This window comes from Equus caballus, chromosome 8, assembly GCF_041296265.1.
Source record: "Equus caballus isolate H_3958 breed thoroughbred chromosome 8, TB-T2T, whole genome shotgun sequence".
Taxonomy (NCBI): Eukaryota; Metazoa; Chordata; class Mammalia; order Perissodactyla; family Equidae; genus Equus; species Equus caballus.
In genome coordinates, this window is record NC_091691.1 from 65,159,674 (window position 1) to 65,185,847 (window position 26,174).

General features: G+C 43.3%; 1 protein-coding gene across 40 annotated transcripts in view; it reads left to right on the plus strand.

Moving 5' to 3' along the window:
- The window catches only part of FHOD3 (formin homology 2 domain containing 3), a 455,074-nt gene that overhangs the window by 267,592 nt on the left and 161,308 nt on the right, over nt 1–26,174 (plus strand). For all 40 annotated transcript variants that reach the window (XM_070220968.1, XM_070220943.1, XM_070220944.1 and 37 more), the window contains exons 6-8: nt 2,507–2,601; nt 18,333–18,444; nt 25,176–25,270. In XM_070220968.1, coding sequence (XP_070077069.1) covers nt 2,507–2,601; nt 18,333–18,444; nt 25,176–25,270 — 302 coding nt within the window. The remainder of the gene's footprint in view (nt 1–2,506; nt 2,602–18,332; nt 18,445–25,175; nt 25,271–26,174) is intronic.

Sequence of the window (26,174 nt, forward strand, 5' to 3'; positions counted from 1 at the left end):
GCTTGATATTTCATGGGTTTTCCTTTCCTTCTATGCATGAATATTTGAATGTTTTATTGAATTATGTGAGGTTTATAATTTTATACTTCTTGATTATTTTATCGGAAACATTTTATAGATTAAGACATAGCTTTGGTAAATTACTGTGCATGCTCAGTTCTAGAGCTATGATATAATATTCTGATATCATAGATGACGCTTCAGTGCATGTCTTTGGTTCATCTTTTTTTTTTTTTAAACTTAGAGTTATTTCCTTAGGATAGATTCCTCAAATCTCAGTGTCTGGGGAAAAGCTTGGAGAGGCCTTTCAGGCTCTGAGTACAGACATGGAGGACCTATGGCTCCACTTTGGCTGCAAGTGGGCCCATCACTTGGTAGTGATGGGTTTTGGGGCACACTCCTTCACTTTGCAGAGCCTCGGTGATTTCCTCTGTCAGATGGGTGTACTAATACCCACTGCACAGGGCTGTTGTATTCATAACACACATAAAGTGCCTTCTCAGAGCTTGGCACACAGTAGGCACTAAATAATGATAACTATTTAGACAACAATTATAACACTAAATAGCCTTATTACAGGATTTGTGTCAGTTTGCCCTGCCACCAGCAGGCATTTGATACCTAGCGTTTGATACTTGATCATTTCTTTTTAAAATACCTTTGCCAATTTAAGTGAAACCGCTACCTCATTATTGTCTTAATTTGCATTTTTTATAATAGTGAGAATGAACAACTTTGTGTGTTACCATAAACCAGCTTGTTGTCTCTCTTAGGATATGCTTTTGACTTTTTTCTCCTGGCATTTAGTATTTTCCAATCAATTTGTGTAAATTATTTATACAATAAATCATTTAATCCTTTATCATATTTGCTGTCATATGTCCATTTATCTAGTATTATGTTTTTATATCAAATTTTGATTGTTTTCTTTGTTACGTATTTCTCATTAAGATGAGAAAGTGGTTGTAATTGTGATTTCTTCATTTTAAATTCTGTAGGTGGATTTTTTTATTGGGTCTATAATATTACTTGCAAATAATGACAGTATTATGCATTTGTTTCTAACTATCCTACTTCTCATTATTTTTCACATCTTATTAAATTTGCCTGAAATTCTATGGCAGTGTTAAATAATCGTGGAATTACTGGGCATCTATTTTTAATTATTCCTGATTTTAATAGGAATGTCACCAGTGTTTCACCATTAAATAGAATATGAATCTGTTATTTCCAAAAATATACTGTTCATTGTGTCAAGGATATGTTGAGTTAATTTTTTTAAATTTTGAGTTTTTATGTATTTAGGAGCATAATTTCTCTCAGAATGATCATGTGGTTTTGTTATTTGACCTTTTGCCAAATAGGGTAATAATGAGTTTTCTAACATCCCACATATATTTGTGTGCTTGGAATGAGCGTTTACTCAGTATTTTGTGTTTTGCTCTTTTCAATCAACACCATTTCATCGAGACTGTTTCCTACAACCTACATGTAAATTTTGTGTGTAATGCATAGAAGAAAGAGTATAAGAAAATATATCAATTTATTGAGAATGCTTATCTTAAGTTAAGGGATTGTGAAGTGTTTTCACTTCACTCTTCTGTATTTTCCAACTTTCTAAAATGAGATGTCCTACTGTTACCGGGGAGAAAAAACGTTGCCTAAAAATGTCAATGCCATGCCAATTAATTACGGTGAAATAAGATTTGCGGTCAGACATGATTTTAGGAAACTGACTTCTTTAGACTTCTGTTCTTTATCTAGAGTCCAAATTATTTTGATACTGTAAGGGAGCTGAAGAAGTATAGTTAATATTTGTTTAAAAAAAGGTAATAACATGGTTTGTGTTTTCTTTTTGATGAATAATGACAATATGTGGTGACTGTATTTCCCTTAACTAAGAATTTAGGACTTGGTGCCTGCCAAATAATTGTTTTCATATTCTCTGACATTTTTTTAATGTGAAAATGTTTGAAAAGAATTACAAATGATATTTAAATACCAACTTATCCTTTATTTAAGGGATTAAAATTGTTTCAGCTCAGGGTGGTTCCATGGAATCTGGGACCTGCCTGACCACAGGCTGGGGCACTAGACAGGTTGCTTTTGGAAGCTTCATTTGTCCTCTTGGTCCCAGCGGGAGTCCACAACCCAGACACCATCTCGTGGATGTCTTTGTCCCGTCTGGGTCTACACACAGATATAGAAACGTAAAAACATGCTTTTATACATCAAGGCACACAGAAACACAATCAAGGGATTTGGTGCCTTAATTGCAACTCCCAGATGCCAGGAATAGCCCTTGTTTCTTCTGCTGTAGTCAACACTTTCACTCTGAAATGAGATTTCACTAATTTCAGATGTTAGGAATTCTCTTCAGATTTGGTTCTTAACACGCTGTGTACCTGAGGTATGAAAATCTCCACTGACATTATGATCATTGAAGATTATATTTACATATAAAACCGTAATGTCTCCTTGCTTCTTTTTCTCTTCTTTTCCGTAGCTTTGGGCCAAATTATGCTGTACGTGGATGGAATGAATGGAGTAATAAACCACAATGAAACCATTCAGTGGCTGTACACTCTCATTGGGTCAAAGGTAAGAGAGGATCATGGCTGACATTTTCTTCAGTTTGAGTATCATACACCTTTCTTTTTGTTACCCTCTCTGAGATGGTTCTGCAGAGAGAAACCCTATTTGTTCCAGCCCTGTCACAGCACGAATGAGGACTGTTATTTTATAGATTTTAAAAAACACTCAAATTGCAAAAAGCATATGAATTTTAATGCCTTTTTATTTTTTCTTCTTTTAAGATTTAATCAAAAGCTTTCAGCATGTCTGTTTTTTAATGTTTAATTAGAACATTATACCGTAGATATCGTATCAATCTTACCTGCTGTATTTCCTGTTCAAGATGATCAGTTAGTTAAGTACATTTTTGTATATTGTACAAATGTATATTCCTATATATATGTGAAAGAATTTGAGACTGCCTTTCAACTCTACCATCAATTATAAAGGTAATCAATATTTATTAAAGATTTACCAGGCACTGTAGTAGGTGCTTTACAAGCATTATCTTCTTTAATCCACATGAGACCACTATAAGGTCAATAATGTTATCCCCATTTTGTAGTTGAGAAAATAGAGCTTGGTTGTGGGAATCTGTCTAAATTCCCCCATGGACCTTGGCATGTGTCTGACCAGCCATGGCTGCGAGGTCCCCACACTCTGGAAGCGCTGCCCCAAGGGAGCAGCTCCACCCCATCACTTGAGATGTGCCAGAAGCTGGGTGAGGCCCTGGTTGGTCCTCTCTGAATTCTCAGCTGGGGCTGTGAGGGACCTAGCTGGAGGGGCCTTTGGAAGATGGAGTAAGAAGGGATCCTGTCCTGAGCAGGTAGAAATGAACCAAGGTTGGTGTGTGGTCAGCTGTTGGGGTGAAGGTAGGGTGGGGCCTCATGGAGATCACAGTGACTGTAGTGGGCCACAGGGTCAGGCAGAGGACAGTCTCGAGGGCCTGGATGAGGAATTTGAACCTAACTTAAACAGGTCACAGAATCAACACAGCTTTCTGGGGTCCCTGCAGGGAGAGCATGTGGTCAGCCCATACTGTTGCTGACCCCTGTATTCACTGCTACCCCCACTTTGGCGAGCCCGCTAAGGCTGGCGTGCACCAGCATCATGCTCCCAGCAGTGAGTCACATCCCTTAGTCTTGCCTGTTGCATAACCTGCTTCCCAAGGCCTCTACTGTACTTCAGGAGCGCTGAGCCCTGATTTGACTTGGTGATGAGAACAGGTCTGGTTTGAGGCTGTATCTTCCTTTCAGACTTCTAGAGTCCTGGTGATTGTGCCTTTGTGTGGGTGGGCAGGCCTACTTCTCTGTGGATGACCCTGGTGTGCAACACCCATTGGGTCCTAGGTCCTTAATTGACCCTTATATCTTCCTCTCAATTTTCCTTTTCTCGGTATTATTGATGATAGCATTTTTTCCCCATTTCATAATAGAAACAGCCATAGTTTCTCTCAGGAGACTGAAAATCTTTCCTCCTTCTTCTTTTTTTAAATTTGGCTTTGTTTTCTATGGAAAATGGAAATGACTATTTTCAAACTGCTGTAGGTGACCTTAGAAGCTGAGTGAAAGTCTGGGCCTACGAGGTTGCTTTAGCCAGGCCAAGGGAAGATCTCTATCTCATATCCTGTTTCAGTGCTGTTTTTTCCTTCCTTCTGCTGGGGACCCTCCCCAACTTCATGTTCATTTGGAAGCTGTTCCCTCCCCAGGGCTCTCTGGATGGTCTCGAGGACCCTAAATGCTAGGGAGATAGGAAGAGATTTTGCTGTAAAAACTGACTTTTGGTATATGTCACAGCTGAATAAAGAAATATTTATACCTTTATTACGGTCATGATAAAACACCAACAACCAACTTTCTTTCTGAAAGGAAATAAAGCCTAGCACGCTTACCATAGGAAAAGTGACAGTCTTTTAGCTCATCATCAGAAGGGGAATAGTCAGGAGGGCAAGATCCCGTGGTGGGGTGGGAGAAGGGGAAAGAAGATACAGAGAGAAAAGGCACAAAGAAGAGAAGAGGGGAGATGGCACAAAGTGAGAGAAGAGACCATGGGGGAGGAAAAGAAAGACAGAAGATGAGAAAAAGGAAACAGGCCCGACTGAAATGTCTCTCTCTGCTCAGTAGGTGGGAGGAAGGCTCGGAGACTTTGCTGTTGCAACAGCGTCCTGTCGGTTTTTCTTTGGCACCTTTCTGTAAGGAAAACGACCAAAAAGGAACACACAGGAGAATCCTTATATTGCATTTCTAAGTATCATGGAGAAAGCATACAATTAAAGGCTCTCAAGAACGAGTTCATAGGGACTGTGCTTCCCCAGCCTCCTTTCCCTGTGCAGCAATGCAGTGCTCAGGACCCTTGGCATCTCTCCTGGAGCCTTGGTCTGAGATGGGCATTTGCTCCTCCCCAGCCACTTGTGGCATCAGCATTGGATCAGGGCTGGTTTCTTTCTCCATCTTTCATTTTCCCAAAGGAAGATCCATCATAGTCTCTGGCTCCTGTGTTCAACACTGGGCCAGTCACCATAAGGACAAGAAAATAAAGCCAAGGGCCAGCCTAAGCTTTGGAGCTTACGGTGTTGTTAGAAGGGACCGTGGGTGATGCCCGCATCCCATGTCCACTCATATAATGTCAGAGAGAGGTCTTCCAGGGCCCTGCAGGGGGTGCTTGGTTCCAGGCTAGTGACTGGAAGTCAACAACAGCAGCAGCCACCAAGTTTATATTCAGTGTAGTTCTAATGAAATCACTTTTTACTTAGAAAACCAACACAGTGTCCCCTGATACTCCCCTCTCACTGCTGCATGTCTGGATCATAAGAAATCTGCAAGAAGAATGATGGATGCACTAACCTAAAACCCTTAGATTTTGAGAAGGAAACATCTGTCCACTCCTTAAACATACAGATGGGGCGATATGGCCACAACAGTTTTCCCAGTTCAAATTAAATTAAGAAATTAGGAAAGTTAGGGCTCCTGGGGGGTTTATTTCCACTAAGAGTCAGATTTCTCTGAACCTAAAAGGTTTACCTTGAAATCCTGTTGCTTTTTCCTTAAATAGGCAGAGAGTTGATAAATGAAATCCTGGGTTAGAGAAACCTTGTCATTCTGTTTTCATAATTCTTCCTTTTCGTTCCATGAAAGGCAACAAGGCATGATTTTGCAGCCTGCCAGAGGGTCATTATGCAATGTGCATTTGCAGATATTTGAGACTCCTAGACAGAGGAGAAAATGTTGCATTTGCAGCCAAATAATTACTTTTTAAAAGAAAGAAAAAAGTGTTTTCAATAAAGTGTTTCATTCTATTTACAAAAGCCCATCTTGAAATTCCCCAGTCAGAGGTAAGAAGTGGATGCCCATCCCATAACCTCTCACACGATCTGGATTTTTTTCTCTTCATACATCTGGAAGTCTAATTATTTGGGGTAAGATGATTCAGCTTGTACCTCATGGCCTTTTGTCACCCTAACACAGAAAGCCTGTCTCTCGGTGTCTGTATGGATCCCCTTCTGGCCATGGAGGCCCCGGGGCCGTGTGACTAGCAACACCCCACCTCCGTGGGGGTTCTCCAGGGACACCTCCTGACTCTGTCATGGAATCTGCCCTCTCTCCAGTGCTGTCCACCTCGGCTCACCTGCTCTCTCATTTTGAGGAATATTTTTCTGTCAGCCCCATGGAATCTAATTCTTCCAACTGCGCCCCAGGTTGCTAATCACAGACCTGCAGTCTTCCTTTGTATTATGTAGGGATGGTGATGCTTCCCTACTCCCATCCAGCCCCAGCTACTTAACCCTAGCAGAGGGGAGCCGTGGCCACAGCCCACCTTCACACATACACTGTCTCTTATACACACTAGAGCGCCCATGCTTCCCATTCTCTCTCTCTCTGTCTCTCTTTCTCTTTCTCCCTCTCTCTCTCTCTCTCTCACACACACACACACACACACACACACGCACATGGGGGACACTGCTGAAAGTTTCTAGGGCGGTGAGATAATAAGTAACTATGGTTTGTAGAACCGGGTGGCAGGGGGAAGGATTTGATTGACAGGGATGGGAAGCTAGGGGGCTAGCACAGTACCAAAGCTGTGGGGTGATGAGGCCTGGTCAAGAGTTGCAGTGGAAATAGAGAATAATGGAAATGTGGAGACTTTTGAGAAATAGCTTCCTAGGATTGTGTTTCTGGACATGGTAAAATAAAAGCAAGAATCAGAGATAGCATCACAGTTTTGAATCTGGGCAGCTAGGAATACAGCATTGCCTCTGGCAGGAGCAGAGAAGTTGGAAATGGGAGTTTGTTGGCCGGAAAGCTTTGACACTGCTTTTGAGAGGAAGGTAACATTCCCAAGGAGAGCTAAGCGGGGGGCCTCATTGGTGCCAGGTGCTCTGGGAAATGCTGGCTGCTTGAGGAGGAGAGGAGATTCAGTGCGCCGTTTGGTCTCAGAGTCACTGGCATGTCACTGCTCTGTGATCCACTCAGATTACCTACATGGGTGAGATCTGAAATGATTGTTGAGTTACATGATATAAAATAATAGAATCATAGCCCTAAAGAGATGACAAAATCTTATTAGAGATGTTCCTGACATTCACCAACCGAATTCCTAATACTTCTGGAGGCACAGTGAACTCCGTTTCCCTCCAACAGCCATTGTTGGACACAGGAATGGGTGGAAAGCCTTCCTACTGGGACCTGCATCCACCTCTCTGTCACTAACCAGACACTGTGCACTGCTTTCTGGAGCAACACACACACACTTCCCCAAGAAGCTCTTTCAGTATTTCAAGGCAATTATCATGTCATCCTATCCAGGCTAAACTCTGTGGTTTCCACAGATGCTCCTTGGGGACGTAATTTTCAATTCTTCATCATACTGTTTGCTAACTTTTCCGTCCATCCAGTACAAAGAATAGCAACATGGGAGCCTCCTGGCATCCAACATCATTTTTTCACAAATCCCACCTCTGATTCATTAGGTTCTGAGCAGCAGCTCTGGGTGCTGGCTCAAGTCAAACTGATAATCCGCCAAACCTCCCAGGTGTTTTTTTCACACATCCACGTTTGCCATTTTCTTCCATCCTGCATCTCTGTGATTGACTGTTGTGTACCTGAATGCAGGGCTTTGCATTTTTTCCCATTGATTTCAGGCCAGAGTTCCAGCCTCAAGATAATTTTGAATTTTGCTTTGGCCATTCATCATGTTAACTGTTAATCCTAGTTTTATGTAACATAAATTTAATAAGCAGAGCTTGTGTGTCACTGACCAAAATCTCGGCAGAGACAAGGAACGTGTGAGCCAGTGCAGCCTGCAGGTTGACACTGATCAGTCGGGGTATTTAGGACCATTTTGGTGCAGGTAGTGGGAAGGCACCTAACTCTGTGGTCATCCAGCCTCGTTCCTTCATTGAGTTCGCAAGGCCTTCCCAAAGTCAAGGTACAATGCTTCTGGTAGTAACTCTGGAGCTTTGGGGTCCAACACACCTATCTGATCCTTTGGGTCGATTCTTTTTTCATTTATAAAATGGAGGTAATAATCTATAAAATTGGGATAATAATAATGAAGAGTATGTAAAACACTGAGCATTGTACCTGCACATCAGTGCCCAGTATTGTGAGCTAACAACTCTTTTCCCACAAGTTCACCAACCTCCTACCTTCTCTTAAAATGAGAGAGGCACTCAGCTTGCCAGGACCTGTGCACCTGGAAACTGCTGGTCCCAGGTGTTTTCCTCTCTTTTCTAAGTGCTCATGAGACATTCATCCAAAAATCCTCTGGAGCATATTGCCAGGGATCAATAGCGGGTTTGATAAAGTGGAGGATGTAATTTTTGGATCTCATCTTTAATCCTTTTCTGAAAATTGGGAGAGTTTCTTCTGTTCTCTGCCTGTTGTCTTAAGGATTACTAATTATATCTTTGCCTTGTTTGAAGTGCCTGCATCGTAAATTCTCAGAACATCAAATATGCTCGGTTATTCTTGGTAGTATTATGAAGGATTGCTTTAATTAACACATTCAAATGTAAAAAATGAAATACAGTTTCCATCTTGATAGGTGTAATTATCTGCTCCTGTTCTCAGTCTAATGGAGCATCAGATGTGTTATCATTCCGGGTACATAATTTCCCAAGGTTTTTAACCCATGCGTCTTTAGATCTTCACATTAGAAGACAGAGATTGTGTGCCTTCATTAGAATCATTTTACCTTCAATAGGATGCTCATTAAGATTTTTTTTGCTCCTGCCCCTGCCCCAGTAGTAGCCTGCTGTTACTTGTCGTTACCTGCTTGGTGCCTGCTAGCCTGGGGATGGTGGAGTGGGGTTCCTCTGTCATCTTTGTCCTGTATTAGTCTTAAGCAGGGTTAATGTCCCTGGGTCTTGGAGCTCGGTGCTCCTGTACCTCCGTCAGTAGTGGGGGACCTCTAAAGGTCTGGGCTCAGAATGGTTTCCTGTCCCAGCCCCAGGAGCACGGAGTTTTGTTCTTTTCCCTTCTCCTACAACAATTATGCTGCAGGGGCAACAAGATTTACTACCCTTCCCTGTGGCTTATGAGTTTTGTCTCATAGAGGAGAAGGTTCTGGGTGTGGTTTCTGCCTTTCCAGGTGGTGTGGTGGCTGCTCCCCTCCTCCTGTAGGGGTGTTGCTGTTGTGCTAGTTATTTGGCTGTGCATCCCCAGGCCTGCACCGTGGGAAGGCTTTCTTAGATCTCCAGCCCTGCCCCCGATCTTCCCCATGAGTGCCATGAGGGTCACTGGAGAGCGCCTGCGAGTGGATGCTGAATCCCCATGTGTCTATAGTTCCCAGAGGTTCCATACTCCCATGGCAGCCCATGCTTGGTCTTTAGCAATTTGTTAAAACTATTATCTGAGTTTGTCTTACTGCTTGGTATGGCGGCTCCATCTTTCTCCCCTGCTCTGTCTCAGGTGGGCCATTGCTGGTGTCCCATCTTTTCTTGGTGGAGGGAAAGCTGCCCCTCCTTAGGTTTCAGGCTACTTGGTTGACCTGAAACCCCAGCTCTCTAATGGGCTCAAGAAAAGTTGTGATTTTAATGATCATTTGGCTTTTTCTTGTTATATTTGGAGTACACTCTTTGTAGCTTTCTAAGCAGAAGCCAGAGGTCCAATTTTGTATATTTAAAACACTTTAAATATATTAAATACCGTGAGACCTACTCAGCCAATGAATACTAATTGGATATTTGTGTTTAATCCTTCCAAATTACTTGAATTAATACGTATTTTATTAATAAAAATTTGGATTAAAACTAACTTTCATGATGCAGTTAATGTTAACAGACTGAAGAAAAAACATAGCTAAAGTTTATTGATATAATATGGAATTTTGATATTAAAAGACCCTTTTAAAACTTTCACTGAATTTTTTATGATTATAAGAGTAATATAGTCTCTTTGTGTAGTATTTTAGAAATACAAAAAAGTAAAAATCAACTGAAAGCAACTACATAGATATAAAGATTAACATTTCCTTCTGATTTTTCTTTGAATTTTTCTTACGTAGTTAACTCTAAATATATTATAAGCATTTTCCTGTTTTATTACAATATTTTAAAAACATAATATTTAGTGCCTGTATACCAGTCATAGAAATGTGCCATAATTCATTTGGCTTTTTTCATATTGTTAAATAATCAAATTATTACTGATTCTGTGCTAAATTTAAAGAGCCTCTTTGTTTCTAATTTCATGAAAATATATTTAGTGAGTGAAGTTGTGTTTGAATTTTTCCCATGTTTATCAGTGTTTCATTAGGTAAGATTTTTAATATTCCACAAGTTTTAATGGCATGTCAAGTAATGTTTGTGTAAGAGATACAGTGGGCGCAAAGAGCCAGCTTCTCCTTTAGGGCTATTGCCATTCTGCTGGTTATTTGACTATGTACACCCAGAAAACAAGTTCTCACTTATTTGGTTTCTTGGATGCCCCATATGAGGTTAATCTCAGTAGAAGAAAAAGAAAAGAAAAAAAAAGTTGTTTTACTAGTCATTGTTTTAGGAAGATGTCAGAAGGAGAGACCAGAAGTTCAAGTCAAAGCTTGGAGGATCCAGCATGCTGAGGGGACCCTGTGGTCCAGGATGGGTCTCCAGCCACAGGGCTCGAACAGCAGTTTCTTCAATCCGCTCTAAGATGATCAGCTTCAGAGAGCTGATTTGTGGTAGGAACCACAACTCTCAAGAGGCTCATTGATAAACCAGAACGGCGGCTTACTACTTTACATAGACAAGATCCCCATGAACTTGAGAAACAGGAGCAGGGGTGGGATTTTGACCCTTCTTCCCTTTTAGGGCATGTGGCCAAGGAGGAGCAGCTGTGTTCTAGCAGCTGGAGAGAGCAGGAATGAGTGCTTCTAATGTGGAAGAACATTTGCGGTGATGCAAAAATCCAGAGTAGCCAGTGTGCTCTTCCTCCAGAAGAGATGTTCGAGGAGAGTTGGATGGACAGGGGCACTGGAAGAAGCATAGGCTCCTGGAGCCAGCCCTGGAGTGGCCCTGCAGGCTCAAGTTTGTCTTTGCCAGCACTGCTAACCCCCATGCCCCATGCCCACAGCCTCTCTCCACCTGCCAGCACTCACCTTCTAACCCTTCTCCACCCACTCTAAGGAGATGTGAGCTGGCTGCCAAACTCTTGCTTAACAGCGCATTCACCATTCCTGAGGTTTAGCTGTTGTCTACTATCATGTTTCAGGCTGGGATTTACTTAAGAAAGTTCTTTAACCTTGGTTATTGCTCAGAAAAGAAGCTTTGTCACATTTCCTCAAGGCTTAAGTTTTTGCACCAGAGGGAAAGCTGGGATTCCCTTTAGTATAGTAGAAAGAATCAGACTGGCCTGTTCTGTGAGTTCCTCCAGAAATTAGCTGTGTGACAAGCTACATAGCTTCCTACAACATGAGATTTTGCATCTGAAAATGGAGATGTCCATAACTGGAAAAGCACCCACCCTTGTTGATTTCCCTCCTTCATTTGGCAAATACCATCAAGGTCTTCCTTAAGGCAGGCTTTCAGCACAGGGTTTTTGGTATTCCTTAGTTAACAGTAACAGAGTGGATTTATGTTACCTATTATCAACTAACTCTTCATAATTATATTGAGTATCTTAAGGGAAAGTTAGCAAAGTGAATATTTTCTGTTCTTGTCCACTTTTAGTTATTATTCTTTAAAGAAACCTCCAGCTAAGCCCCAGAATTTTATCTCAATAGAAGAAAATGTCCATTTGTAGCATTATTTATTATTTTGACACATCTTAATTATTTTTTTAATAATTGGCTGTATTTTACATTCTGCAAGATTTCCTATTCACTAACTAGTAAAAACTTAAGGGATTCCCTTACATTACTCACAAAGTTGGTTCCCTTTCTGCAAATTGTATCGGGTCATAAGCAGGTCAGCTGTCAGGCCCTGAGGCCATAGCACATGGATTTGGTGCAGGTGACTTCCTGTCCTGGCAGATGTGCCAATCCTGGTGTCTACGCTCCTCCCCCATGGGCACCTGAAAGCCAAACCCAGAGTTCTGTACTCAAGTTGTATATTTGGTCCCATACTTTATTTCCGATAAGACCCACATCGTTTTGCAGACAACATCTCGGAAGGGGAAAGATTCACAGTCTCAGCTATCTACTGGACTGTTTGATAACCAGTTACAAAGGCTTTACAGCTCATTCTGAGCTTCTTGCTCAGGAATTCTGAGCTTAAGGAATATGTCATTGGAATAAAGTGTTTCATTGAGAAGTTCTTAAAGATAAGTAACTTAAGTCACGTGAATTTTTTTGTTGTGGTTAAAATACTCAGCATATTCTTAGTTATGGTAGGCTTGTGAACAATGTGACAAAGCTTTATAGATGAAGTTATCTTACCAATTTCTAATTCAGTTTTAATAACTAGCATCCACTTCTATAACATATTTATGCTATTTATGCTTTTTTTAGTGGAAAATGAAACAAATGGAATGAAGCATGTTTTTCTAACCCCTTTTGTAATTTAAATCCTGAGGTTTGGAAATTGTTTTCTTTTTATGGTTGTTGAAGTTTTAGAAGAGGAGTGGGAATTTGGAGATTTTTTGAAATTCTTTTATTTCTTCTTAATAAGCAGCATATTTGACCTGCTAAGTATAGTTCTTGGGTTTCTATAAGTACAATGAAACATGAAGGGAGCTCCAGATTGCTTTTAAGTGCAAAATTATTGAGAAACTGCCTTTTATTCCTTTTCCATACATCTGGTGGTAACATTTTATCTAAAACCTATACACTGGGTTGTGTGCAGGGTGTCTCCACACCCTACCTGTGGATTGACCCAGAAAATTTAAAAAAAACAGCTAAGCACTGTGTTGACACCATCCTGCCACCCTCTGTCCCAGCCACCCTGGCATGGAGGTGACCTTGGGGTCCTGAATTGTTTATGCAATCTGGACGCTGAGTCCCCTGATTGAGACTTGACCTGACAAATGTTACATCGTGGGTCAAAAGGCATCTCTGTTCCTCTGAAGACTCATGGCCTCTATTTTATGCTGAGTAGGAACAAAGAGTGCAAAACCGTAGCTGCCAAAGAAAGTCAAGCTCAGCCCAGTCACCTCCAAAATTGCTGAATACTTATGAGAAGCACAGCACCTCACAGCTGGCTGCATGTTCCTATCCGCCCATCACATGAAGGGGTTGTCTCAGATTCCTGTTATATGCTATGATGTAGCTGCATGTTTCAAAGCAATATAAAGCATAACTTCTTATAATGGACAGCATTAAAATAGAATACTAGTTTTCCCTAGAGTGTAATTATATAAAAAGTAGGTAATATGTAGCCCAACGACTGAATCTGACCCCCAGTGTGTTTCCTCCAGCCCTAAGGAAGTGTGTGAGCAGGAACCCAAAGGCTGTCACACAGCTGTTCTGCTCCATGGAATCCCGGAAGGGCAGCTCAATCAGCTCTGAGCCTATCTGACCAAGTCTCCTCCCCACTATAAGAGCTGTCCTCTGGGAAGTGCCCACTGTCGTCAGCAACGTGACTCTGAGGGCCTTTAGTACAAATAACACTCTCATTTGTGTGGGGTGGAGGTGTTCTGGGTCCTCTCTTGGCTGTAGGGTGGCCATCTCCTTGAAGGCAGGGCCATAGCTTTGTTACTCCCTCATGGACTCTCGCTGAGTGCTGGGCATCTGGAAGTCACTGAAGACATTGAAAGAAGCACAGGGCATCCTGGGATTGGGAAGGATCTTATATGGGGTCGGCCAGTTCTGAATTCCTTCTGCAACAGTCTTAGCAAGTGGCCATTGAGAACCTCCAGATGAGTGCATTTGCTCCCTCTGTGTCAGCCCATTTGTCTTTGGACCACTGCTTCTGATGCTGACTCCTTGTTACCCTGAACCTCCGTTTAACTGTTTTGTGACTGGTTGCTTTATCTTCCCAACAGATCGATGCTCCCTGAGAAGGAGAATCCTTACTGATTTTCCCTCAATGCTAGACAGATAGGCAGGTGTTTGAGCCCGTATACCATTGCAATGAAACCCCTCATTAGAACATGATGGAGTGCCACGCAGAGCTGAAAATCGGACAGTTCAGACTGGAGTGACACTACCATATCCCTTTGAGAAATCTTCAGGGTCTGAGCCATGCAGTTGTGTGTGCGCTGCCATCCGTGTACCTTAGTCCTACCCTCCTTATTCCTGATCCTCACTCTGCGACCAGGGTGGGCTTGCCTCTCCTGATCCATCACTGGCCTCTGGTTTGCCTCTTCTCAGTGGGTGTGGGCTGGGAATCTCAATAGCCACTCCTATTAGAATGTGTCTCAGATACACGCAGGTGGCACCAAGTGTGGATTTGAAGAGCTTTGAGATACACAGCGTGTTTGAACTTGGAGAAATTGGCGTGTGGCCTCCATTGTGGCTGTTCCAAGGCTTTGGAGGGTTTCGACTGCATTCCAGATACTTGAGGGCATCAAAGTAAGTGATTTCTGGATAAATGAGGGGTTGAGGTGGAAATCTTTTGAAGTAATGTACTTTTCTTACTTTCAAATCTATATAGTAATGCTATAAGATATTTCTGAGGAGTCGTCCTGTGGACATATTTTGATGATGAGTTAGGACATGCTTGCAATTAGTACCATGCATTTCTGAAAAATTAATCCTCTAATGCTATCTCTTTTCTAAAATAGTTTATCTAATATGTTTGTTATTAATTTTACATAGTAAGGCTTCTAAACATATATAAATGTAAACTTAGACTCAATAGAAGCCAAATTCATAAAAACCTAAAATCATGAATCAGAAGAGTTTGGGGATTTGTTTTTTAAAATAAAATTGCAGTGCCAAAAGAGCTCCGAATAAAGCCTTCACAGCAAAGGAGAAGAATATGTGAATAGGCATGTTCAGACCAACAGAAAAAGAAAACGTTTCTAGAAATCAGTGTTTTCTTAATTAGCCTCATAAGGGAGAGAATGGCTGAGGGATTCTGGGTCCCTGAGACCATGTCGGCCAAAGCCCCACGACCACAGAGATGCCCAGAAGGAACCTTGATGAGATGGGCATAAGGGGGCCCCTGCTGAGACCAGCTAATGGGGGAGTGGGGTTGAGCAGCAGCCAGGTTCTTTCCCAGGAAGGCATTAAGGCTTAAACCACATAATCACAGTCTACCCGCTGAGGAAGTCGCCAGGCCTGGACTTGCTGGGTTGTTTTATTTACTTGAAGAAATTTCTTCAGCTCTAAATGTACAAAGATAGCACAGTTCATTATACCATGCCTTCCCTTCCTACCTCCAACCTTGTAGTTGTTGAGAAAAATATTCTGGAATTTAGTTTATTCTTAGTCAGGGAGTAGAGGACCAAATGTGGGACTCAAGTTATAAAGCTGGAAACACTCTGAAGAGTTCAAAGCCCTCAAAAGAACTCACTTCCCTTTGAAAAGGACATAGCAATGAGAATGGAAACCCAAGGCAGTGCTTGTCCTCAGTATAATTGTGGAGGGGCCTCAGCTTTGCTGAGGACCGTGATGGAGTTGGAAATGGAAGCTGGGGCCAAGGTGACTTGCTCCACACAACATGAGGAGGATGGGTTTGAAGAACAAGTCTCAGTGAAAAGGGCATGCCTGCCTGCCCTTCAGATGCAGTACTGACGGAGCAGCTCTTCAGGGACAGATGCTGTTTCTGGTGTGTCACATAAAACTTCTCTGCTACCAGGTGGCTTATATTCTAGTTGGAGGCAACAAAGGAATATCAGGTCATGATAAAGGATGTGAAGAAAATAAAACAGGGCAATGTGAGAGTGACCAAGGGGCTCCTTTAGATGAAGTAGTCAAGAAGGCATTTACCATGAGGGGAAATTTCTCATACCTGAAGGAGCAAAAGGCCATTCCTCTGGCGACTGGTTAGGGGATAGCCAATGAGAAGAATGAATCATGAACAAGCTTCAATGTGTTAACAACACGTGATCACATGACTAAAGAAGGGCAGATGGTTGCAAAACACTGGGCAGGAGGGAGAATGATAGAAGAGGAGGTCAGAGAGCTGCACAGAGGCCAGAACAGAAAGCCTGCAGGAATTGATTCTGTCTTGAGTGCAATGCAGAATGATTGGAGGGTTCAGAGTGCTGTAGTCACTCTGGTTGCAATTTGGAGAATGGACTTCAGGAGGACAAGGCCGGAAGTACTTAGGAGGCTCTCACAGTAGTCCAGGGTAAACAAGGAGATGGAGAGGTAGATGGAGTCAGGACAACTCTTGAAGGAAGCTCTGTTGGCACTGGCGGATGGATTTGTTGTGGGAATGGGGTGAGAGAAGTGCAGGGTATTTCCCACTTGCCAGTCAGTGGATGGCAGGGCCTTGTGCTGAGGTGGGGACTGTGGAGGGAATAGGCTGGGAGTGGTAGGTGGGATGGAGTGAACATGAATGAAAATCAAGAGTTCTCTTTTGGCCACGTTCAATTTGAGGTGCCTGTTAGCATCTGAGTGGAGATGTCAGGAATTGGGGGCTATGCACCCACCTGGCCCAGGAGTTTGGTCAGGCCTGGAGAGCAACAGTTAGCATTGAGTCATAGATGAAATTTAAAACCGAGAGATTGGATGAACTCATCTAGAGAAAGTGTGTGGAAAGAGAAGAGAGCATAGGAGTGAACTATGAGGCCTTCCCTCACCTAGATGTTGATGCCCAAAAGGAGCCAGCAAAGGAGTGGCCACTCAGGTGGGAGACTGTGGTTGGCCACGGTGGGAGGAAATTGTTTCTGGAGGGGGCAATTTTGTCATGTGCTGTTGAGAGTTGAGCTAAAATGGACGCAGAGAAGTAATCACTGGATTTGACAACATGGAGGCCATTGGGCAACCTTGACAAGAGTAATTTAATTTGTGTACTGGTGATAGAGGCCCTATCAGATTGGGTTGAGCAGTCAATGGGAAGTGAGAAAGTGGAACCAGGAAGTATGGTAACTCTTTTGAGAAGTCTTTCTATAAAGGGAGCTGAGAACAACTGAGGCATGGGCTGGAGAGAGATGTGGAATCAAGGAAAGGACCTGGTTTACTAGGGAAATAAGACAGATGAGAAAGGGCAAGAGGTGTTTGGGTGATTTTGGAGAAATGACTTGGGGTGAGTGGTGTTTTTACACTGTTCCCTGTGGAATGCATGATGCTCCAAGTTCCCTGTAAAGTCTACACATGTCCCTGATACTGTGATATGAGCAGATGCCTCCAGGAGGCCTGGGTCTTCCTCAGGCTGCAAATGGAGAACCTGGAGCTGATTCTCTACAACCACAGTGATGGAGGTGAGGGTCATGGATTGATGGGCCATTAACTGATTCATTCATTCAGTGAGCAAACATCGCTGAGCCCACTCCGTGCCAAGTGAGTTCCAGGCCCTGCAGACACAGTGCGAATCAGCCCGTCTCCTCTTGAAAGTGTCCCTGCCTATGGGGGCGGGACACTGACAAGCAAACAGGGTGGGACACGCAGCCCAAGGTGGGCTTGCTGTTTCTTAGATGCATGATTTGAGCCCATTTCCAGAAGGCACTTGGTGTATGAGTTTCCTGAGGAGGAGGTTCTGAAAAGGAAGTGGGGTCCAGGAAAGGAGACCGTGGGTGAACGGTAGCAGCAGGAGCATCTTGGGGGAGGTGGTGTTGGGGGGAGTTGCTCTGGAGACCTACCACAGCCCCAGGGCTGGCTGCACGGCAATTGAGATGTTTGGGAATCTCTCTGAGTGAGTGACCTGTGACCTGTGTGAAGGAGGCCCCCAGGCTGTGTGTGACTCCTCACAGATACTGTGCCCTGGACCTAGCGAGTATGGTCTTTAAGGGCCCAGGTGGCTTCTCTGCTCAGTTTTAAGAATGGGACTTGGTTCAGATTCCTGCCCACTTGGGCTAGCTGTTGTGACTATGGGCAAGTGGTATAACCTGCTGTGCCTGCATCCTCACCAGAAAAGGGAGGATTGTGTTCATTGCTACCTCACAATGTTCTAGGCTGGGTAAAATGAAGTAACCGACTCAGCAGCCTCTACCTCAGATGTTGAGAGACTCCTGGGTGTGAACCCTGGGGCCAGAGGCCCTGGGTTCAAATTCTGGTTCTCTTTTAATTGTGTGATCTTGAGCAGGGTACACTGTGCCTTAGTGTCCTGATCTGTGCAATGGGGATAATTCTAATACCTGCCTTCTGAGGCTTTGATGAGGGAATCTACGTAATTGCCGAGAAGACCTCCTGGGCTGAAGCAAGTGCTGGATGCCACCTGTGGTTAGGAGGACCACGCCTGCGGGCACGCGTGGCCGTGTCTGCAGCTACATGATGGTTTTATGTTTTCTGTGCAGTTCCGCCTGGTGGTGAAGACAGCCCTGAAGCTGCTGCTCGTCTTTGTGGAGTACTCGGAGTCAAATGCACCTCTTCTGATTCAGGCTGTCTCTGCTGTTGACACAAAAAGAGGTGAGTGGTCCCCCCCCACTTATTTCATCAAGGTAAAAATGTCTGATGTAGGAAGGCTTCCGCTTTTTACAAGGTCAACACAGAATTAAGAATGAATGGAATTCCCTTTTTGTGGACTTCCCACTGCAGGAAACATTTTTAAGATAGTAAGTATACAAAGATTTGAGATGGAACGTGGTTTGACAGTGAAAGAAAGGCACCCGTGGGCTCACCCAGGATCGATCTGACCTTGAGCTTAGCTTTACACTCTGTCCCCAGCCCCCGCCACTGAACATGTGGAACCAGCTCCTTTTCTTTTCCCCTCTTGTCGGGGCGGCCCTTGCTCCCGCCTCCCCTCCCCTCACGCATGCTTTATGGGCTCTGACCTCCAGACCTTCCTTGCACCTCCTCCCTCCCTCCCTCCCTCCATCCCCTGTCCTACTTTACTGGGGACCCTCACCATCTCTCGCCTGGGGACCCTTGTCTCCCGGAAGTGCTCCCCTTGCCTCTGCTATTGGAGGATTTTTCTAAAACACACATTGGCTCACATCATTCTCCACCTAATACCCAACAGTGGCTTTCCAGTGCCCACGGGATTAGGTCCAAGTCCTTCAGCTGGCCCTTCTCGCACCTGCCCTGCACCACACCCTCCCTAGCTGAGTCAGACAGTCATGTGCTCTCAAAGCCCTCGTATGTCCCTCCTCTCTGTCGTTGTCATGGCCCATCTCTCATGAGTGTGTGCCTCCTCGAGGGCAGGGTTGGTCTCTCCTGTTGATGTCCCAGCACCTAGCTGGCCCACAGAGGGCAGGCCTGCCATACACACTTGATGAAGAACGAGCTTTGGATGTGGCTTATTGTGTAATACGCTGTGGCCCCAATAATATTGTGAGTCCTGAAACTAAACTGCTAGGGGTGTTTTGTTTTGTTTTGTCTGTTTTAAAAATTTTTGGTTTTGCTCCCCAGTAAGACATTATTATTATTATTATCCCCATAAAGACTCAAACAAAAAAACTTGATAACATTTTTTTTATGATTATGACAGTAATATTCTGTAGAAAATTTGGAAAAGACAATGTAAAGAAGACAATGAAAAAATAACCTCTAATCTCATAGACAGAGATAATTCTTGTTAACAAGTTGCTGTATTTCCTTATGGTTTCTTGTGTGTGTAGGTGTGTGTGTATGTATGTGGGCACCCACGTGCTTATGCACAAATCAGCTCTGATACAACTGTCAAAAAGAAACTAGGGGCCTAAATAGCCCTCTTTGATGCAAACCATTTGTGTCTCTGACTCAGTATTGCTCAGAGACCCACCTTTCAGTGCTGAATCCAAAGGCAAAAGAAAGTAGTTCATTAGTTACTTTGAGAGTTTGAATATAAGTTTATGAAAGCTATCCAGGACCTTAAACTGGGCTCCCATACGTTTCCATGAATGCACAGGCAGATGTCAGCCCCAGGCATGGTGGATCGCAGGCAACTGCAGGCATGTGTGTGTGGGAGGGGCAGTGGGGGGGGGGGGCGGTGACAAGACAAACCTTAGTGCATGGTCAGGGTGTCAGGGGCTGTGAGTCTGGAAGGTGAGTCCCAGACCAGGGCAAGTCTATGTATTTCTTTCTACCACAGCATGTTGCTGTGTGGTGCCAGATTTGAAATCCTTTATGGCTAAGAGCAGACCATGGGACCAGCTGAGAATTCTTAGTGAAGACTGCCAATGGCTCAGAAACCAGAGCTGGTGTTTCCAAGGTCGATTAATGCGGTTTAGGGTCAAAGGTGGGTGTTTGGGAAGACAGCAAGGCAGATCCTTTCATTCATCCTTGGAGGAGTCATACTCCATCCTCTAACTCCAGGGGTCACTTTAGGACAATTAGTGGACTTTTCATTTTCCTGTCCCAAATTTCAGACAATGCATGGGACCTTGTCATGGGGGCTGTGTTAGAGGGGACAGCCTTCTCACAACCCTGGGCTTATCCTTTGGCTTCGCTGACTTGGGAGCTCAGAGTTTCTTTCCTTGGACTTCACGTTCCATGGTAGGGTAGAGGAGTGATCCTGAGATGAACCCAGCTTGGCACCCCACATCCAAGACTCCATCGACCAGCCCAGCCAGAGGCTCTCTGCTGTACTGAATCTCTTCCTCCAAGATGAAACAATGGTCATCTTTTCCCAATTTAGAAAAGAAGAAAAAGGGCAGCTAATGGATTATTTTCTCAACTTCATGATTTTTGCCTGTAAAATTTCTTAAGTTTTGGCAACTACTGTCGTCTGTCTGCTGCTGAGCACTAGCTACTTAAAAAAAGGAGTAGCATAATGGAAAAAACTCAGACATAGCTTATCTCATGTGCTTCAATAGCATGTTTTTCTAAGGACATGTGTGGTCTTGGCCATGATTTTATAATGCATACATATAACATCATCCTATTTTACTGCTAGCAAAATTGTTCTTGAAGCCTATGATGGAATTAAACTTATAAATGTGTCATGGTGTTCTGCAGAGAGCAACATGACTTCCAGGTGGGCTTCTTCCCAGCGGGTTTAGAAGCAGCTCTCCAATTCCTTCTCAGCTGGTGAGACAGTGGACAGAGTTGACTGAGGGCCGTCAGAGCATGTCCATTTGTTCACAAGTGTATGAATCAACTGTAAATTCTCCTTCTCAAAGTGGCTTTAAGTTCATTCCTCTGGGGGATAGGGGGGAGAATGGGCGTGTTAAAGTAGACTTTTTTTTTTTAATAGAAAGGAATTCTTTTAAATCATAACTATCTGATTTAAAGAATCAGCAAAGAAAATCAACAAATAAGCTATGAGTCATCAAAAATTACCACTACCTATGGCAAATGAAGTTGTCCCAGAATAAATTCCTCTGGTTGTTTTATAAACATCACGCATGCCGCACGTGGGTTAACCAGAAGGGTTCATTCTGTGAGCGTGGACAATTTGCTCCAAAAGGGCCAGTTAGAGAATAGGGATAAAAGCTGTGAGGGGTCTAAGTCTATCATAGGGACTAATAAATATTTATGAATGAAAATTTAAAATGCCTCCACTGATCCAGGCAATTGGCTTTTTTGCTCAGGGGCTGCAATGAAAAGGTAGATTCCAGTTAGTCTCTGGGGCGTGGTGCAGTGTCACACCTGTCTGCTCAGTCTGCTGGGTTGTCTTCTCTTTTGCTTACCACTTCAAGTCACTTTCCCTTTCTAGTGGACAGGGCCTGGCAGGCGGAGAGAAAGGCAGTGAGTCCCTAAGGAAGCCCATGAGAGGGTCTGGCTTTGTCATTTTGCCATCATCAGAGACTTCCTTCCCTTGGGATCTTCCCTGTGGTGGTTGACAAGGAAGCTGGTTGAGAACCCTCTGACTCTGTGGGCTTGCCTCTCAGACAGAGGGTGGGGCAGGTGGCCAGACTGGGTAACTTATTTTGAAATTTCAGTCATAAATCTTGAGTCCCACTAATTTGGTTCAGTGCTGCTTTTGAAGAAGTTCCATTTTCCATTTGAATGTGAGGTGATGAGATATGACATAATTCTGAAACATGTGTATCACACATGATTAACAGGGGGAAAAGTCCAGCCATCCTTTCAAGCAATCCTGTCTCTTGACTTTTGCTCAAAGATATATTGACCTGTGAAGAATGCACAAAGCATGGTGGAAGTCAGAGGTTGACAGAACTTAAGCTCTATTTACATTATTATATATAGCAGAAGTAGATATGTTAAGTGTGTTTATCAATCATGTTGAAAGACATGGAACGTGCTGTGAGGACCTTCTGTTCGAGTGTTAGACCAACTTGCGCACAAGGCATTGGGCTAAACAACTTATTTTCTTTTGGATTTAATACAGATATCAAGGGAGAAAGTAAGAAGGAGAAAGTATTGAGTGATTTATTCTGTGCTTATTTATTCTGGGTTAAGAGAGAGCCACTGCAGCCTGGTGGGAAGAGAGGCCTGGCCTGGGAGCCTGTGTAGAAGGTCTGTGGGTAAGCGTGGGTGTCACGTCACCTACAGCCACCATTATGGTTACACCTACTGCTATTTGAGTGGCAGCCATGTAACAGACACTATGCTAAGCATTTTTTCATATCAAACTCATTTATTTAACAACTATTTAAGTACCAGCCAGGTGCTTTCGAACATCAGAGAAAAAAATCACAGAGCCTATACTCACTGTGGTGTTTGGGGGCAAAGGGAGAGGCATGGAGTTGGAGAGAGACAGATGATAATGATTAGGTAAATTATTGTCTCCTAATGTGCTCCATCAGTGCTAAGGAAAAGAGACAAAATTCTTTATCTCAGTGATAAAGCCACCTCACAGTAGTCCTTTAAGGTTGATACCATCATTCCAATTTACATGCATCTCCTGAGCCTCTGTTCATTCCGCTACTTTGGGGCTCAGTTTCTTTCCCTGTTATGTGAATGGGTAAGATGATATGGTTTATGACTTTAATACAAGACTGCCCCCTACCCACACATACATACACATAAACACTCTATGGAGCCAGCAAAGGTAGTGGTGGGGTGAACTGGACCACTTAGTTCTGACAGGTGGCAGCTCTGATAGGTGGAAAGTTGGTGCTTACCATAGGCCAGCTCGAGCCCTGCCAAGGCTCTTGTGTTGAACCAAAATATTTCCTCCCCTTCATCTTCATTCTTCTAAATATTTTCCATTTTCTGGCCCTAAACAATCAAAGGCAAGTGAACATTCATCTCAATAATGTATGAATATATACAAGTTTCTAGACTTGAAATCCTTAAATGGTAATAAGGGACTCGGATGTCACAGCTGAAGAACATATTTTTCAATTAAAGTAAGCCGGTGTCTGAGTGTTTTCATTATAAAGGATAAAATGATGCACAGATGTGTGTGTCTGTATGCGAGAGAAAGAGAGGAGACATAATCTGGCTACTTCCTTCTCTCTGGGATGCTGCCTTTTCTTCCCCAGGCCCCGTTTGGCATCTTTGGCCCTAAAGTAAGCAACCAGGAAGCTGTTCTGGGCTCACTAGCACCCTTGGAAACTCTTAGCTTCAGTGCTTTCTCTCCTGCACAGCCTTCTCTTTAACCATATCTGGGTAACTCAGTAGAACATGGATTTTATGCTGAGGTTGGGTGCTGAGTGTGAATGGTAGAAGTTGCCCTTGTTATAAACACAAGCAGAGGCACTTAGAGGGCTTGAACTGCACCTGGATAATTAGGCCCAAGACCTAGTGACCACACTGTTTGACTGTCTCGAGGGCGGAAATGATTACTTTGCAGGGATTTGAAGAACAGGTGTGGACTTCAAAATAGTTTGATGATAAATATCAGCAAGAAGATAATTCAGCAGTTAGCAGGCGAAGGATCATGCTTTTGTGTTCAGAGTTAGAAAGGGTGATAGAAGCTTGCCCGGTTCCGACCAACTGGGCAACTTGACCAAAGGAAAAGTGGTACCGATCACTTGCTGGGAAAGCCAACGGATCTCTACATCAAACTACATCTGTGTCTTTCACATTGTATAGTAGATGCCTGTTCCTTTTAAAAATTCCCTTGTCTTCTCTCCTTTTCTTATGTGTGCATCTACCCCTTCTATAATTGCTCCAGCTTAACCCACTTCATGCCCTCTCTGAGATCTCCCTTCACGACTCAGCCAACCCTTTATTGAGCACTTACAACCGGTCAGTTACCGTGCTAGAGCACAGAGATGAGACAGATACCTTGCTGCCCCTGAACTTTTCTTCTCAAGGCCAGGAAATCAGCTCTGATATAACCCATCCAAGAAATGGCATTTGGAAGCCACTGGTCTTAGATTATTTTAGAATTTACTTTTATCAGCAAAAAATAAACAATATCCCTTTGGGATCTTTATAGAGAAAGCAGGAAAGAGCTTTATATTCCATACCACCATGCTAAGGGCAAGGCGATACTTCACTTCAAATATTTATCTCAGGCATAGGAAATTGGATCAGGGTACCATGTCCTCTCTGTGGCCTTGGCCTTGGCTTGTCCATCCTGAATGTGAAGGGTTTCCCTGCCCTCTCCTGGAATCAGGGGATAACCATCCATGAGCCTACACCTTCAGAGCCCCGTATAGGAGCCACCTCTTGCACAAGCCCTCCACGACCATCCCCACTGCAAGAAAACTCCCTTGCTGTGTGACAGGCTTAGCTAAGTGCTTTGCCTTTTAAGAGCTTTTACGCTATACTGACACAGGTTCTTGTGGTGATGTCTAACTACTCTATTAGATATAAACCTCTTGAGGGCAGCCTCCCACCAGACCCAGTTCATTGTACCTGGTTGATGCTTGAACAGTATTTGTGCCTTGACTGAGTAGCGATAATATACTTCTGTTCTTAAAAGGTTTGCTAGACAAATGTTTTGCTGTTATTTCTTGGAGTCCATTGCTAGAATGGATGTAAAGATCTCCCGCATCCCCTTTCCTTTTAGGAGATCAGAGCATAGCATGCTAACAGACATACAGAGAGTACTTATCAAGAGTGTCCGTACCTGGAGAGTGAAATACATGCCCTAAAAATCTGCACGTGAATGGATTTTAAAAAATTACATGTTTAATACGAAGGGAACTTTTCAAGCAAATAAATAGGGATCCTGACACTGAAGAATATACACTTTCAAGTGGACAAGGATGATATGGTATATTGCCCCCTAATTAGAGGCATGTTCAAATCCACTCTGTATCGCCGTCATTGGGTGATAAGTCTTTGGATAAACTGTGATGTGAATTAGATAAGGAATGTTGAATTGCTGTTTCTAATGATTTTTACTTTACTTGTAGGAGTTAAACCTTGGTCGAATATCATGGAAATCCTGGAGGAAAAAGATGGGGTCGACACAGAGCTGCTGGTTTATGCAATGACTTTAGTCAACAAGGTTGGTTGATGTTTGTTATGGGTTAAATTGTGTTCCCCCCAAAAGATATGCTGAAGTCCTAACCCGTGTTACCTGTGAATGCGACCTTATATGGAAATAGAGTCTTTGCAGATGTAATCAAGTTAAGATGAGATCATTAGGGTGGGACCTAATCCAGTGTGACTGTTGTCCCTCAAAGAAGAGGAAAAGAGACACATAGAGGAAGAGGCAGAGATGCCGTGATACATCTACATGCCAAGGAATGCCAAGGATTACCAGCAGCCAGTCTAGATGAGGGAAGGAAGCTTCCTATCCTAGAGCCTTCAGAGGGAGCATGGTGCCCCCACACTTTGATATCAGACTTCTAGTCTCTCAAACTGTAAGAGAATAAATTTCTGTAGTTTTAAGGCACTCAGTTTGTGATACTTTGTTACAGCAGCCCTAGGGAGCTCAAACAATGTGAAAATCTAAAATTTGCCTTCTGAATAAGAGCCACATGTGGACCCCTATCATGGTGGTGGGAACCATGGTTGCAGCATGCTGCTTCACAGGAGAAAACCATTTACACCCACCATGGCGTGTGTACATGTGTGCTGGTTCGCATACATGTGAAGGCCTGTGTCTGCATGCTTTCTATGCTTTGGTTTTTTTTCTAATAAAACCAGAAAGATGACAGCAAGAATTTTGTGACTACTTTTCCTATCAAGATATCCCCTTAAAAACTTTTTTCCTTAAGAATATCAATTAGCAAGTTTTGCTCTAAGAGAACAGTTCACAAATCAGAAAGAAATGAAGGTGCTCTTGTTCTCGTGAATGTTGAATTCTGATTGTTGGGGGTGAGATAAGGATTCCTGGGGGGCAGGTCCCACCTTCCTTTTATGATGGTGTCTATATCCTTGTGTTCCCATGTCTCCCATCACATCCC